The 13,497-nt window shown below is 53.2% G+C and overlaps 3 protein-coding genes across 4 annotated transcripts in view; 1 reads left to right on the top strand and 2 right to left on the bottom strand.

Moving 5' to 3' along the window:
- The window catches only part of LOC116824971 (uncharacterized), a 187,079-nt gene that overhangs the window by 17,360 nt on the left and 156,222 nt on the right, over nt 1-13,497 (bottom strand). The window lies entirely within an intron of this gene.
- LOC116824945 (uncharacterized) overlaps nt 1-13,497 on the top strand; it is a 41,652-nt gene that overhangs the window by 5,829 nt on the left and 22,326 nt on the right. The window contains 1 exon segment of the mRNA XM_075071980.1: nt 2,975-3,051. The gene's annotated coding sequence lies outside the window, so the exon portion shown is untranslated.
- LOC116824944 (cholinesterase-like) lies at nt 7,119-11,122 on the bottom strand. The gene is given in 4 exon segments (XM_032780588.2): nt 7,119-7,432; nt 8,845-10,363; nt 10,366-10,408; nt 10,410-11,122. Coding segments are annotated over 4 exon segments (1,881 nt in total). The 5' UTR covers nt 10,473-11,122; the 3' UTR covers nt 7,119-7,176.

The raw sequence follows: 13,497 nt of genomic DNA, 5'->3' as shown, positions 1-13,497 counted from the left end.
GGGGATGGATCACTGGATGATTTACCTGTTCTGTTCATTCCCTCTGGGGCACCTGGCGTTGGCCACTGTCGGAAGACAGGATACCGGGCGAGATGGATCATTGGTCTGACCCAGTAATGGCCATTCTTATGGTGGGCTCCAGGAGCCACACTTTTAACTATAAAAGAGCCGCACGTGGCTCACAAGCCGCAGTTTGGCCACCCCTCTGCTAGGAGCTAGTCCTCACCTTTCCTCTATCAGTCTGTCCCATAGCTCAGTGGTTAGGCTGCTCTCATGACAGACTGTGCTGATGGCAGCCTTTCTCCCTGGGGTGGGTCTTGAATATGGGTCTCCAGCACCTCAGGTAAGTGCTCTAGCTACTGGGTTAAAAGTTAGTTGTGTGGGCACTGCCACCTTCTCCATGGCTGTTTGTTTTGCATGGAGTGAGGCAGGCGCCTGCCTCATTCTTACAAGAAACAATGTAGGTGCCTAAGCCACCGACTCCAGGAGAGGGGCTGCCCATGGATCAATCAGAGCTAGGTGCCCAACTCCATGAGAGGGACTTGGGACACGCACCCTGCATTGGCATCTCCCACTGACTGTCTGAGGGGGCTCTCTTCTCCCCACGCGCATGCCGTTTTTGTGCATCCCAGTCTAAGACTCCTCTCTCTCCCCACGCATTGGGCAGGGCGGGGGGTGGTGGTGGAGCTGAGGTAGCTCACTCAAGCTTTGTGGATCCTAGTGTTGTTCCAGTGATTTTCAAGGTGACTAAAAGCAGTGGCAGATTAACCAATGGGGCCACAGGGCCTGTGCCCAGAGACCCCGGCCAATTAGGGGCCACCGGAAAAATGGACGCCTCACCCCTAGCAGACAGGCATTGTGCAAGGCGGGGGAAGCTCCCGTGCCCTGATCCTGCTCCACTATCCAGCAGCAGTGCCAGGTGGGCAGGGGAATCCCCTGCACCCTGGCAGAAGTGCAGGGCAGTGGGGGAAACCCCTGCACTTGGACCCCAACTGTGACCCTGGGACTGGATGAGCTCTGGCTCCCTGCCACAGCCTCAGGGCTGTGGGAGCTCTCTCAGCCCGCTGCAGCCCCAGGGCTCTGGCGGAGGAGGTAGGGGGACAGAGTTCTCCGGTCTTGGGGCTGCAGTGGGTGGGCAGAAAGGAGCAAATGGGGGACCACAGTGGTGGGGGGATGGCATGGGGTGGGACTGTGGGTGGAACAGGGGTGGGCTGCAGACTGAAGGGAACGAAGGGGGGTGGGACTGCAGGCGGGAGGGAGCCCTCCACTTGCTCTGGCCCAGGGCCACATGAAACCTTAATCCACCTTTGAAAACGTTCGGTGTTGCAACGTTCAGCGTTACAATGCCTAAGTCCCTTTGTGGCTCCAGGTCCCGAGCACCATGTTCTGTGAGCCTGGCAGGCCTGCAGGAGGAGAAATGAAGAGCAAGAGACCCCAATGGAGCCTGTCCAGCCCCAGTGAGCCACACCCCAGCTCCTCACAACCACCAGTCACCTGCCCCTCCCCATTGCTGCCTCCTCCCAGCTGCCACGGGACCACATCCCGCCCCCCCGCCCTGTTAATGCGGCCCAGGGCTCCCTCTATGGGATGCTGGCTCTGCTCCAGCCCCAGGTTGGGGGGATGGGAAATGGACCCTAAGGTGCTGAAATCTCTGTCCCTGCGAATTCCCCCACTCCTGGGCAGATCCAGTATCCCAACCATAGCCTTCCTGGCACCCGCATGTTTCTCAGCCCTGGCAGGGCCCCGTGCAGGCAGGAGAGTTCCCTTTGCCCTCCCAGCTCCCCTGAACATGCCCCCTGCGGGCTCTGGCTTTCTGCTGCGCTCATAGCTCAGCTCCTAGTGGGGCAGGTGCCCCCTCAACCTAACCACTCAGCTCTCCTGGAGAGAAACCAGAGACACTGAGCTCCCTTCCCCACGTGGCACAAGAGCCAGGACTCCTGGGTTCTAGTCCCATCTCTGGGAGGAGAGTGGGTATGTGTCAGCAGGGGGCTGGGAGCCAGGACTCCTGGGTTCTCTGGCAAGTGAATAGGCTCAATGGGGATTAGGAAGCTGGACTCCTGGGTTCTAGTACCAGCTCTGACAGGGGAATGGGATTGAGGGGGGTTGGGAACCAGGACTGCTGGGTTCTAGTCCCAGCTCTGGAGCAGTAGTGAGTGAGGTTTCCTGTGGGGAGGAGGAAATGTATGGAAGAAGTTTAAGGGGAGGTGGGTTTTGGCCCTGGTGAGAGGTATAACCCACTGAGCCGTATCTAAGATGGAAGGATGCACAGGTGTACCTCACCCAGGAGTGGGTTTGGCTGCTGTCACTGGTGAACAGGGGATACGGCATGCCTCTGACACCCTGCATAGCAGCCAGGTGAGGTTTATTTGTCCCCTTGCTGGGCTCTGTACGCACAGGACAGAGGGATAAGGGCCAGCCCCGTGGGAATCCAGAGTAGGGTTAGTGACCAGAAAAGCAGAAACCCTGTTTGGAAAACAAGCTGTGGTTTTCAGGAATGCCAGGCTGTGATGATCACTGAAACACAGACACCACCAGGCAGCTGGATAACGGTCACATTGCGCAGGGATTGCTCACCCAGTGCTAAAAAACAGGCACCTCTGGGGTGGAGTGTGGCAGCTCAGTAATAATCACAAAGTCAAGTTCTAGAGCAGAAATGCAGTGAGGAGCCAGCCAGTGGGAGCAGCAGCAGCCAAAGCCGGGATCTTCCTGTCAAAACTGTAGAAAGTGCTGCCCTGGGGATGGTGTCAGGGGGAATCTCCAGAGCAGATCCTTTGATTCTGCTCCTTGCTAGCATTTGGCTGAGGGGAGAAGGGGTGTGTCTGTGGAAGTAGCCCTGGTGTAGCATCAGTGACTGTCTGCAGGGAAAGAGCCTGGGGGGAATCAGTGTGAAATGGACTAAAGTTCCTTCTGAAACCTTCCCAATTGTCCTTCTCACCTTGACTAGCTGCAGTGTAACATCCACCTTTTGTTCCAGATCATCCCAGCCCCTGGAAGTTAAAGAACGGCAATGGAGATGGATCAAGAAGGGGATTATCAAACAGGGAGCTGCTGGTGGGTTTTTCCTAGGACAGAAAAAGCTGAGAGGAGAGGATGGGGTGGCAAGTTGAATCTGGGGGCTGATTTTTAGGGGACCCATTGGATGCTTTTGCATGTGCAGGGTGTGGTAAGGTGAATTCCCCCATCTCTGTCCTCCAGGATAAAGAATTACACACAAGATGGGAGTAATCTATGCCTCTAGCAGCGTTTGACCCTACACGGGCTGCGGAAGGTGTGGTTATTTCAGGCTGCCACTTTTCTTGAGTTCCCATCTTGACACACCTTGATCCTGATTTCCAGACCTGTAACTTTCATTTGAAGCTGTGGCTGAACAGAAGCTAACTATTGACATAATAAATAAGATAGCTATTATCATTACTTGACTATATACTGTAACCCTCTTTGCCAAGCCGTAGCAGATGTCAGAGCCTTGCAGGTCAGTTGCTTTGAAGGAGAAATCGATGGCACAGAGTCAGGGTATGTTCTATTGTGAGTTGTATATTTAGACTATACCCACCTGTCCTTGAACAGAGGTGGTCATAAATGGGATGCAGGCGAACCTGCCTTTTAAAAATCTCAGCCTAACAATAATTCCTAGTTTGTGAGAAGCACCTCTGCTCCAAAACTTGACTTAAATCTACTCTAAATTCCCTTGCTGTTTGCTGCAGACCCAGCTCCCCAAACAGAATCTGCATTGCAAAATTAACAACATCTTCAAAAACTCAACAGTGCCCATACCCTGAGAAACAGAACTTTTAAGATTGTGCTATAGTGCCACCTGGTGATTGCTGCCATAATATGTCCATATATCCATAACAGCACAAGCGGTATTGATCTACTTGGGCTTGGCCATAACTGATCAGAAGCAATTATGGAAACGTAGTCAGTAAATACATACATACATTAATAGCCTTTGCTCATTCTGCTCCATTCTAGGAAGATTGCTTTGTTTAAAAACAAATGGTCAGAAGGCTCCCCATTGAGGTCTCATTCCCTGGCTTTGCCACAAGCTGGCTAATTGAATTTGGTCAAATCACAGTGTGTGCGTCACACACAAAAGCCCTATGTATGACCAGCTTATTTTTTCATGTTTACAGCACAGGCAATTTGAGAATGAAAGGCCTTTTAAGGCTTGCACTGAGATCCCAAATCATGTCTGGTTTGGGGAGAGGGATCTAGTGGTTAGAGTGGGAGGGCTGGGAGTCAGGACTCCTGGGCGCTATCACCAGCTCTGGGAGAGGAGTGGTGTCTAGAAGTTCGAGTAGTGGGGCCTGGGAGTCAGGGCTCCTGTGTTCTGCTCCCAGCTCTGGGAGGAAAGTGGTGTCTAGTGTTTAGAGCAGAGGTAGCTGAGAATCAGGACACCTGGGTTCTGTTCCTAGTTCTTGATGGGAGTGGATCCAGATTGTTCATGGTTTAAGCACTCTCCAGGCTCTGTAATGTGCCCAGTCAAACCCCAGCAGCAGTATGTATCCCAGCTTCCCCCCACCCTTGTGTGGTCACATATCTCCACTGCACCCCGAGCTAGAAAAGATCTCACATGGAAGGATAGTAGCTCCAGGCTGAAAATTCTTTAATCCACTTGGGATTCAACAGAAAGCTTTGGATCCTTGGCCACTTCATTGTCATGGTCCTTGTTAATGAACCAATCAGCAGCAGAGTGTGCCTGGGTGTGGAGGGGGGAATCAAGACCCCAGAGGTGGATGGGGGATGGATGGCAGTTCTCTGGGATGCAATTTGCTGAATCATAGTGTGAGAAAGGATTTGACCCCTCTTGGGGCTGGAGCCCAGGCGTGGAAGCACTCTGGGACATATGAGAGCCTGGCCCAGTGGGGGTGATCATGGGCCCCATAGAGAGGATAAGAGAGTTATTACTGCTCCCTCAAAGGGAGCAGTAATATCCCTCTTTGACAGAAGCAGGTGATTTGGGAGCTGAGAGGGCAGGGTGCTCTCCAGATGTACCTAGCAATGAGGTCTGCAGAGCATGGATTTGGGGGGGGTGTCTGAGAATAGACAGACGTGGGGTTGGTGCTGTCATCCTCTGTCCTGCCGCAAGATTCCTTCACCCGGCCGGACAGTGAGATTCCCCTCATGTGAGAATGTCTTTGTTCTGGTCTCCATCCGCCCCCTAGGCCCCGAGGATCTGTTGGCCTGCACAACACAAAGCAAGTTTGTTAATAGCAGCAAAGGGCTGTGAATACAAGCAAGGTGGGGCTTGGATCTGCAAAGTACATGGATGGGAGAGAAAAGGCCAAGTGGTGCAGGATGGTGGGATGGACAACGACTGGATGGGGGTGTTCTCCTCTCGGAGGCCGTGCAGAAGCCACTGGTGTAAGAGGGTGCTGTGCTGCCATAGTTCCCATGTTTCACAGGGGGCATTAAACCAGTCAGAATGAGCAGAGATCCTCTGTCACTTTCCCATTCATCAGGGCATATCACAGCTCTATTGATTCCATTACAGCCAGTCAGAAAAATGGGATTTTCCCCATTCAGGAGGAAAAGAAACAAACAAAACCTTTCAGAACTTTAACCTTTCCATGGGGATTTTCTAAACCAGTGGTTCTCAACCAGGGGTCCAGGGGCCTGTGGGGGGCACAAGCAGGTTTCAGGGGTCCACGAAGCACGGCCAGCGTTAGACTCACTAGGGCCTAGGGCAGAAAGCTAAAGCCCTGCCGCACATAAGAAGAACATAAGAACGGCCATACTGGGTCAGACCAAAGGTCCATCCAGCCCAGTATCCTGCCCACCAGTGGCCAATGCCAGGTGCCCCAGAGGGAGTGAACCTAACAGATAATGATCAAGTGATCTCTCCCCTGCCGTCCATCTCCATCCTCTGACAAACAGAGGCTAGGGACACCATTCCTTACCCATCCTGGCTAATAGCCATTAATGGACTTATCTACCATGAATTTATCTAGTTCTCTTTTAAACGCTGTTATGGTCCTAGCCTTCACAACCTCCTCAGGCAAGGAGTTCCACAAGTTGACTGTGTGCTGAGTGAAGAAGAGCTTCCTTTTATTTGTTTTAAACCTGCTGCCCATTAATTTCATTTGGTCTCCCCTAGTTCTTATATTATTGGAATAAGTAAATAACTTTTCCTTATCCACTTTCTCCACATCACTCATGATTTTATATACCTCTATCACATCCCTCCTTAGTCTCCTCTTTTCCAAGCTGAAAAGTCCTAGTCTCTTTAATCTCCCCTCATATGAGACCCGTTCCAAACCCCATTCCAAATCCCAGTCCAAACACGAGACTGGAGCCTGGGCCACCAAGTCCCACTACCCAGGGCTGAAGCCAAAGCCCGAGCAACTTAGCTTCACAGGGGCCCCCTGTGGTGTGGACCCCTGGGCAATTGCTCTGCTTGCTAACCCCAAAGCCGGTCCTGGCTTTTATATGCAGAAAAGCAATTGTTGTGGCATAGCTGGGCCATGGAGTTTTCATAGCGGGGGCGGGGGCAAGGGGGAGGTCCAGAAAGAAAAAGGTTGAGAACCTCTGTCCTAAATGAAACCATATGACAACTTTCATCTGTGTAATTATGAATCACCATTTCAAAACTAAACATATTTTCATTTAGACTTCAAATAGTATTGTGATTCTGTATTTTAAATTGGATTTTTTAAAAAAATTCTTCTGTAGGGCGTTTAAAATACGCAAATTAAAAGGGCTATTTCCCCACCAAACACACACATACTGTCCTTTTCCACTTGCAAAGAGGGAGAAATGGTCAAAATGTGAGCAAACATATTATTTCAAAATGGAATTTTTCCCAAAAAAAATGTTTAGAAAAATTCAGGATTTTCCTCCCTGAAATACTACATTTAGAACAATTTTGGAAAATTAAAAACTTAATAAAAAAAATTCCCACAAAAGTTGATTATTTTTCCTGACCTTTTGTTTGTTGAATGTAGATTGCATTCTGCCTCCCCTCTAAGCTCTCCCTCCTCCCCTCCAGGTGTTTTCAGCTGAATAGGAGATTCCCCATCACTGCTTATCCTGAACAGCTGTACAGTGTTGGCTGGGTGACTGCTAAACAGCTGCTATACCCGCCCCCCGCCCCCCGTCCCCAAGAAGTGACTGCATTTTATTCTTCCCCAACTCTTCATTGTCTTTATGGCCTGCCAGTCCCATCCCTCCTGGCCCTCAGAGCTCCTCACCAGGCAGCTCAGGGTTCCTTCTGCCCTGGTGGAGTGAGTGAAACTGATGCCTTTCCCCTTCCCTACACCATCGCTTACCCTTGGGTCCGGAGATCCTCTCAAGACGTGCCCAGAAGCTGCAGTGCCGCGTGGGCAATGGCCCTTTGACCTGAGACTCATTCTTGCTGATGTGGAAGAAGTTCTTCTCTGTGTTGTTGTAGAGGGGCCAGTGCCCCTTGCTCCTGCCTGTCCCTGTGGGACTCCTAGGGCAAGAATTTAGCCAGCCAGGTCAGGAGAGAGGAAAGGAAATGTACCTTAGCTGCTAGGGGTCTCAAACACAGGGGGATGTGGGGCAATTTATCCCCATACCAGAGTCTCTCTCTCTCTCTCTCTCTCTCTCACACACATACACACACACACACACACACACACACACACGTGTTGTTGTTATGCTGAGGGCATGCTAGCATGTGTCTGATCCATGGGCAATCACTGACCTCAGTGAAGTTGATGTGTATGCTAGCCGTCTTTCATTCAAGTTAAGTGAGGAAGCAATTAAATGTCCTTTTGTTTAGAGATAGCTGAAACAACAGAAGCCACCACTGAAGGCACTGGACCACATATGAAGACCTGAATTGAGCACTAACACTGGGAGAATAAGAGGGGTTTCCTTTGGACTGACTGCAAACTCAGGGGCTGGGGTATTAATTGGTGGATCAGGGTGTGTCAGAAGGAGACAGGACCAAAAAGTCAGAGAAGAGGCTGGTAGCATGGCCCTGAGAGGGAGCAGAGTCTGAGCTTCTTGAGGCACAGAACTGGCTGGAGATGAACACTTGGATATTGTGAAAGAGGACACTCTGTTATCTGTTCCTGCTGTGTTCAGGCACCAGGACTTTGCACACGTGCTTTGTAAATCAACAGGATTCCACTAAAGAAATACCCAACTCATACTAGGGTGATGAGACAGCAAGTGTGAAAAATTGGGACAGGGGTGGGGGGGTAATAGGAGCTTATATAAGAAAAAGACCCCAAAATTGGGACTGTCCCTATAAAATCAGGACATCTGGTCACCCTAACTCATACAGTCAACTTTTCCTCCTACCATAAACAACTCAGCAAGGCCCAAATTTTGGCTAGCATCTTGGACCAAGGGCATCCTTATTTTTTAACGTTTCTTATGGTCCCGGGCCACTCAGGAGCCAATGACCAAAATTTTGTCTTTTCAATATGGCCACCCTCTCCTGCTCTCAATGGGGCTGAAGTGACAAGATTCCCCTTAGTCAAATGGCCACCATCTTCCATTGGACTTGGTAGAGTTGAAACCACAGGATGCCCTTAGTTAAAATGGATACCAGGTCCCATTTATCCTCTGGGACTCAAAACCTCAGGATTCCCTCCGTTATGAAGACCGCTTCTTGCCTTCATGACTGTGCACTGAGGCTGACTCTAGTAAAGACGGCCACTGGTTCCCAGAGTTGCCAATGGGATGGAAACCAGGCTGTCCTCTGGGAGGATGACTGTGCTGTCAGAGAGCAGGGAGGGACAGTGATGGGAGCAGATTAATGTGGGCACAGGGGAAAAAAGGGGCAGGCAAATATGTAAGGGCAAGGGAGGGGCATTGGGGGGGCAGGTGACTATGAAGAGGGGGAGGGGAGGATGCCATGTTATGCCTTACCCACTCCTGGCAAACTCTGCCCAGTACCGCATCACCCTACGGCTTAATGCCGCCTCGGCCTCCGTGTGTGTGTGGTTGGCTCCCCCCTCGGATGCCAGGGTCCCGAAGAGGTAGAGTAGCTCGGTGGTGTGCACCGCCCCCATCCAGTGGGGCCAGAGCGAGCCAGAAGAGCGGTGTGCAAAGAAGTAGACATACGCGGGGATCCCAGCCTTCGCCAGCTGCCCAGCCAACTCAGTCATGGGACACAAGAAAAGATAGTCGCTGGCAGCTTGGTTCATGGCCCAGCGGTGCTGTGCCAGGCCACGCCCCTTCCCCTCTTGGCTGTACCTCAGCGCTGCTGCCTGGATGGAGACATTTGGCAATCCTGGCACCATGAACCTTACCCCCTCCACCAGCTCCTCCCAGCTGATTAGGCTGTCATTCTCCAAGCTGAATCCGGGAGCGCCGAACATCAGGAACATGGAGCCTTCATTGGCAGTGATGCCGGTGAGGATGGGTTTGGTGTGGATGTGCCCGGCCTCCAGCAGCCGCCGTGGCTCATCAGAGAGGAAATCCCCATCCACCGTGGGCAAGAAGGGGAAATCAACCAGCCTCTTGTTCCTTGTGATGGTGAAATCATGTTGGACAAAATCCTCTGAATCTTTCCTCTTCAGACAGTCTACTACAGCACCATCACTGCCCTTGCCACAGCCCATCAGTCGTCCGAGTGCCCGGGCTCTCTCCCTGGCCTCCTTTGCGCTCAGCGAAGCCCAAGGTGCATTGGCAACTCCGCTCTGCAGCGCAGCCCGGGCAAAGAGGTGCCGGCTCCCTGGTGAGAGGAGGTGGAAGGCAACCGATGCACCACCAGTGCTCTGGCCAAATAGCATTATCTGTGCTGGGTCCCCACCAAAAGCAGCTGCATTATTCTGAAGCCAGCGCAGTGCCAGGCGCTGGTCCCACAGGCCGGCATTTCCTGGGGCGGCTGGTGGCAGCGAGAGGAAGCCCAGCGCCCCCAGCCGGTAGTTCATGGAGGCCACAATGACGCTCTCAGCAGCGGCTAAGAAGCGCCCATCATAGATGTCAAGGGAGGCTGTGCCGAGGAAGAATCCCCCGCTGTGGATCCAGACGAGGATGGGGACCAGAGCGGGGGGCTGGGGCTGGGGTACCCAGAGGTTCAGGAAGAGGCAGTCCTCTGACAGCGGTGTAGTAGGCAGCCACATGGCACTGCCAGGGTAACCAGAAAACACTTGCTGCGGGCAGGAGTTGCCATAGCTGGTGGCCTCAAGAACGTGTCTCCAAGGCTTGTGGGGAACTGGCTTCTTGAAGCGCAAGGGCCCCATGGGGGGCTTGGCGTAGGGGATGCCCAGGAAGGCGGTGACTGTGCTGGAGCCGACTAAGAGGTGCTTGCCCCGGACGGGACCACTGCTGGTGAGCACCACAGTGCCATCATCGGAGGCAGAGCCAGGGCCTAGCAGGGAGAGGAGCAGCAGCAGGCAGGGCAGTGCAGGGAGGAGTGCCAGCATGGCAGAAGCTGGAAGGGGAAGAACCACCCACAGGGAGTTATTTGTTGGGCCAGTACCAGGCGGGAGACATAAAGCCTGGCTGGTGGTGTGGGGCCAGGATGACATGGGATGGATACACTGCCCCATCGCATGCCTGGATCATCTAGGTGTATCTCATTTAATCATGCCTCCAGCACTGCTGCTCCTAAACCCCTCCTCTTGTCTGCCTGTGGCACATAACAGTCTAGCCTCCTTGACTCTGGGCTCGTTTCAGTTATGTAGGGTGTCAACTTTGTAATATTTAAAAACTGGACATTCCAGTAGGAGTGCTAGAACCTCCTCTGCCCTGCCTTTTCCCTCTGAGGACCTGCCACCCTTTTGCTCCTCTTTTCCCCTTCCTCCCTTGCTCACTGCTTTTTCTCTCCCCCCCCATTCCTGTGGGGGTTGGGAGGGACTCACCTGCAGAGCCAGAACAAGGAGCTGCAGCCACTGGACTGAGTTGGAGGCAGCCTTGGCTGAGTAGGGGCTGGCACAGGTGATAATTCAGCGCCTTCCTGCCTCCCGTGCCCGCAGTAACCAGACCTTGGATGTCCAGTCAGTAGACTTTCTGGTCGAAAACCAGACACCTGACCATCCTAGTTATTGAAGCTGATGTGAAGGTGCTGGTGGCCTGTGATATACAAAAGGATGGTCTGGGTCAGGGGTCAGCAACCTGCAGCATGCGTGCCAGTTTTTACTTGTACGCTGGCCAGGGTCCTGGCCGCCACCCCTGCTCAGCCCTCTGCCAGCCTGGGTGAACGGAGCCCCAGACCGGCAGCAGGCTGAGTGGAGTCGGTGGCTGGGACTCCAGCTGGCAGGAGCAAGCGGATGGAAGCCCAGGCCGGCAGTGGGCTGAGCGGAGCTGGCAGCTGGGACCCCAGCTTGCAGGAGCCAGTGGATGGAACCCCAGACTGGCAGCGGGCTGAGCGGAGCAGGTGGTCGGGACCTTGGATGGCAGGAGCCAGCAGATGGAACCCCAGACTGGGAGCGGGCTGAGCGGAGCTGGCAGCCGGGGACCCCGGCTTGCAGGAGCCAGCGGATGGAACCCCAGACTGGCAGTGGGCTGAGTGGAGCAGGTGGCCGGGACCTCAGATGGCAGGAGCCAGCAGATGGAATCCCAGGACGGCAGCAGGCTGAGCGGAGCCAGCGGCTGAGACCCCAGCTGGCAGGAGCCAGCGGATGGAACTCCAGGCTGGCAGCAGGCTGAGCGGAGCAGGTGGCTGGGACCTCGGATGGCAGGAGCCAGCAGATAGAACCCCAGGCCGGCAGCAGGCTGAGCAGAGCCGGCGGCTGGGACCCCAGCTGGCAGCAGCCAGCAGATGGAACCCCAGGCCGGCAGTGGGCTGAGCCGCTTAGCCCCGCTGCTCTGGGTTTCTGTCCATCAGCGTAGTATATTAAAATTCTCCCCATAGGAATGTGCTATTTGCGGAGCACCAGGACTGGCAGGTATAAGTAGTGCACTGTAAGTAGCACATTTCTATGGGGAATAATTTAATACAATACACCTGGGTAGCGAGGGCTGTGCCTCCCTAAACAGCCTGCCCCCTATCCGCCCCCTCTCACTTCCCATCTCCTGACTGCCCCGCTCATAACCTCTGACCCATCCAACCCCCCCCTTCTCCTTGCCCCGGGACCCCCGCTCCCTGACTTCCCCCCTCAGAACCAGCTGCCAACCCAACTCCCCCTGTCCCCCGACTCCCACCCGGAACCCCCTTACTGTGCCACTCAGACCAGCATGTCTGGCTCCGTGCAGCTCCAGACAGTTGCTGCCATGCTCCCCCGTGGAGCCCACAGCCAGTCCCCTCCTCCCCAGCACCTGCCTTCCAGATTTGAACACCTCAAAATTCAGGAGTCAAGCCCCCCTGCTCCCTGTCCCCTGACTGGCCTGACCCCTATCCACACCCCCAACAGGTCCCCTGGGACTCCCGCGCCTATCCAACCACCCCTGTTCCCTGTCCCCTTACCATGGCATTCAGAGCATCAGAACAGGCAGCCCTAGGCAGTACACCATAAGTAGCACATTGCTATGGGGAGCAATTTAATACACTACACCCTGGCCCTGATCAGCCTGCTGACGGTCTGGAGTTCTCAAAATACGTTCTTGCATCCCTTGTCAAAAATTACACTGCAATTAGCTTAAAAACTTGAAAACTTGGTTTCTATATTACAGTAATCATTAAAAAATGTATGTTAATAAGTACATAGGTTTGATGAAACAAAGTAGTTGTACTTACGTGCCTGTGCTTAATTTGTGTTTTTGATGATTTACCATCTAGAAAAATCTTGCACATTTTGCACCCCTAGAAAGGGCATCTCGCACCCCTAGGGGGTGCATGCACCCCAGGTTAAGAACCATTGCACTAAACTGATAAAATCTGCACTTTAATTTAATTTTAAATGAAGCTTCTTAAACATTTTAAAAACCTTGTTCACTTTACATACAACAATAGTTTAGTTATATATTATAGACTTAGAAAGAGAGACCTTCTAAAAATGTTAAAATGTATTACTGGCATGCGGAACCTTAAATTAGAGTGAATAAATGAAGACTCGGCACAGCACTTCTGAAAGGTTGCCAATGGGTGATCTCGTGGCCTTAAATTCTATGACATTGAAAACGCCACAGCACAGCCCTGCAGGAGAACCAGCCCCCACCCTGCCTCCTCCCGCCTCACTCCCTGAGCTTGCTACAGCTGTTTGGCAGCAACAGGCGCTGGGAGGTAGGCGGAGGAGCTGGGATGCAGCACGCTCAGGGGAGGAGAAGAGGAGGGGCGGGGAGCTTAGCTGCCGGTTGGTGCAGAGCATCTGCTAATTTTTCCCTGTGGGTGCCCCAGCCCCAGAGCACCCACGGAGTCAGCGCCTATGCGCACTGAATTCCTGCAAGGGAGCACTAAGCAATGTGGGCTGGAGCTATGCTAAATCCTGGGAACCAGCACACTCGGTATATAGCCATAGGCACCGACTCCATGGGTGCTCTGGGGCTGGAGCATCCATGGAAAAAAAAACAGTGGATTCTCAGCACTCACCAGGAGCCCCGTGGATCAGCATCTCCCTCCCCAGCCCTGTAGCGGGCCCCATCAATCAGCTCCTCCCACTCCCTCCCAGTGCCTGCCACCCACCCTGCAGGAGGTAC

This window comes from Chelonoidis abingdonii, chromosome 13 (genome assembly GCF_003597395.2).
Source record: "Chelonoidis abingdonii isolate Lonesome George chromosome 13, CheloAbing_2.0, whole genome shotgun sequence".
Lineage (NCBI taxonomy): Eukaryota > Metazoa > Chordata > Testudines > Testudinidae > Chelonoidis > Chelonoidis abingdonii.
This window is presented reverse-complemented; position numbering and strand designations above follow the sequence as displayed.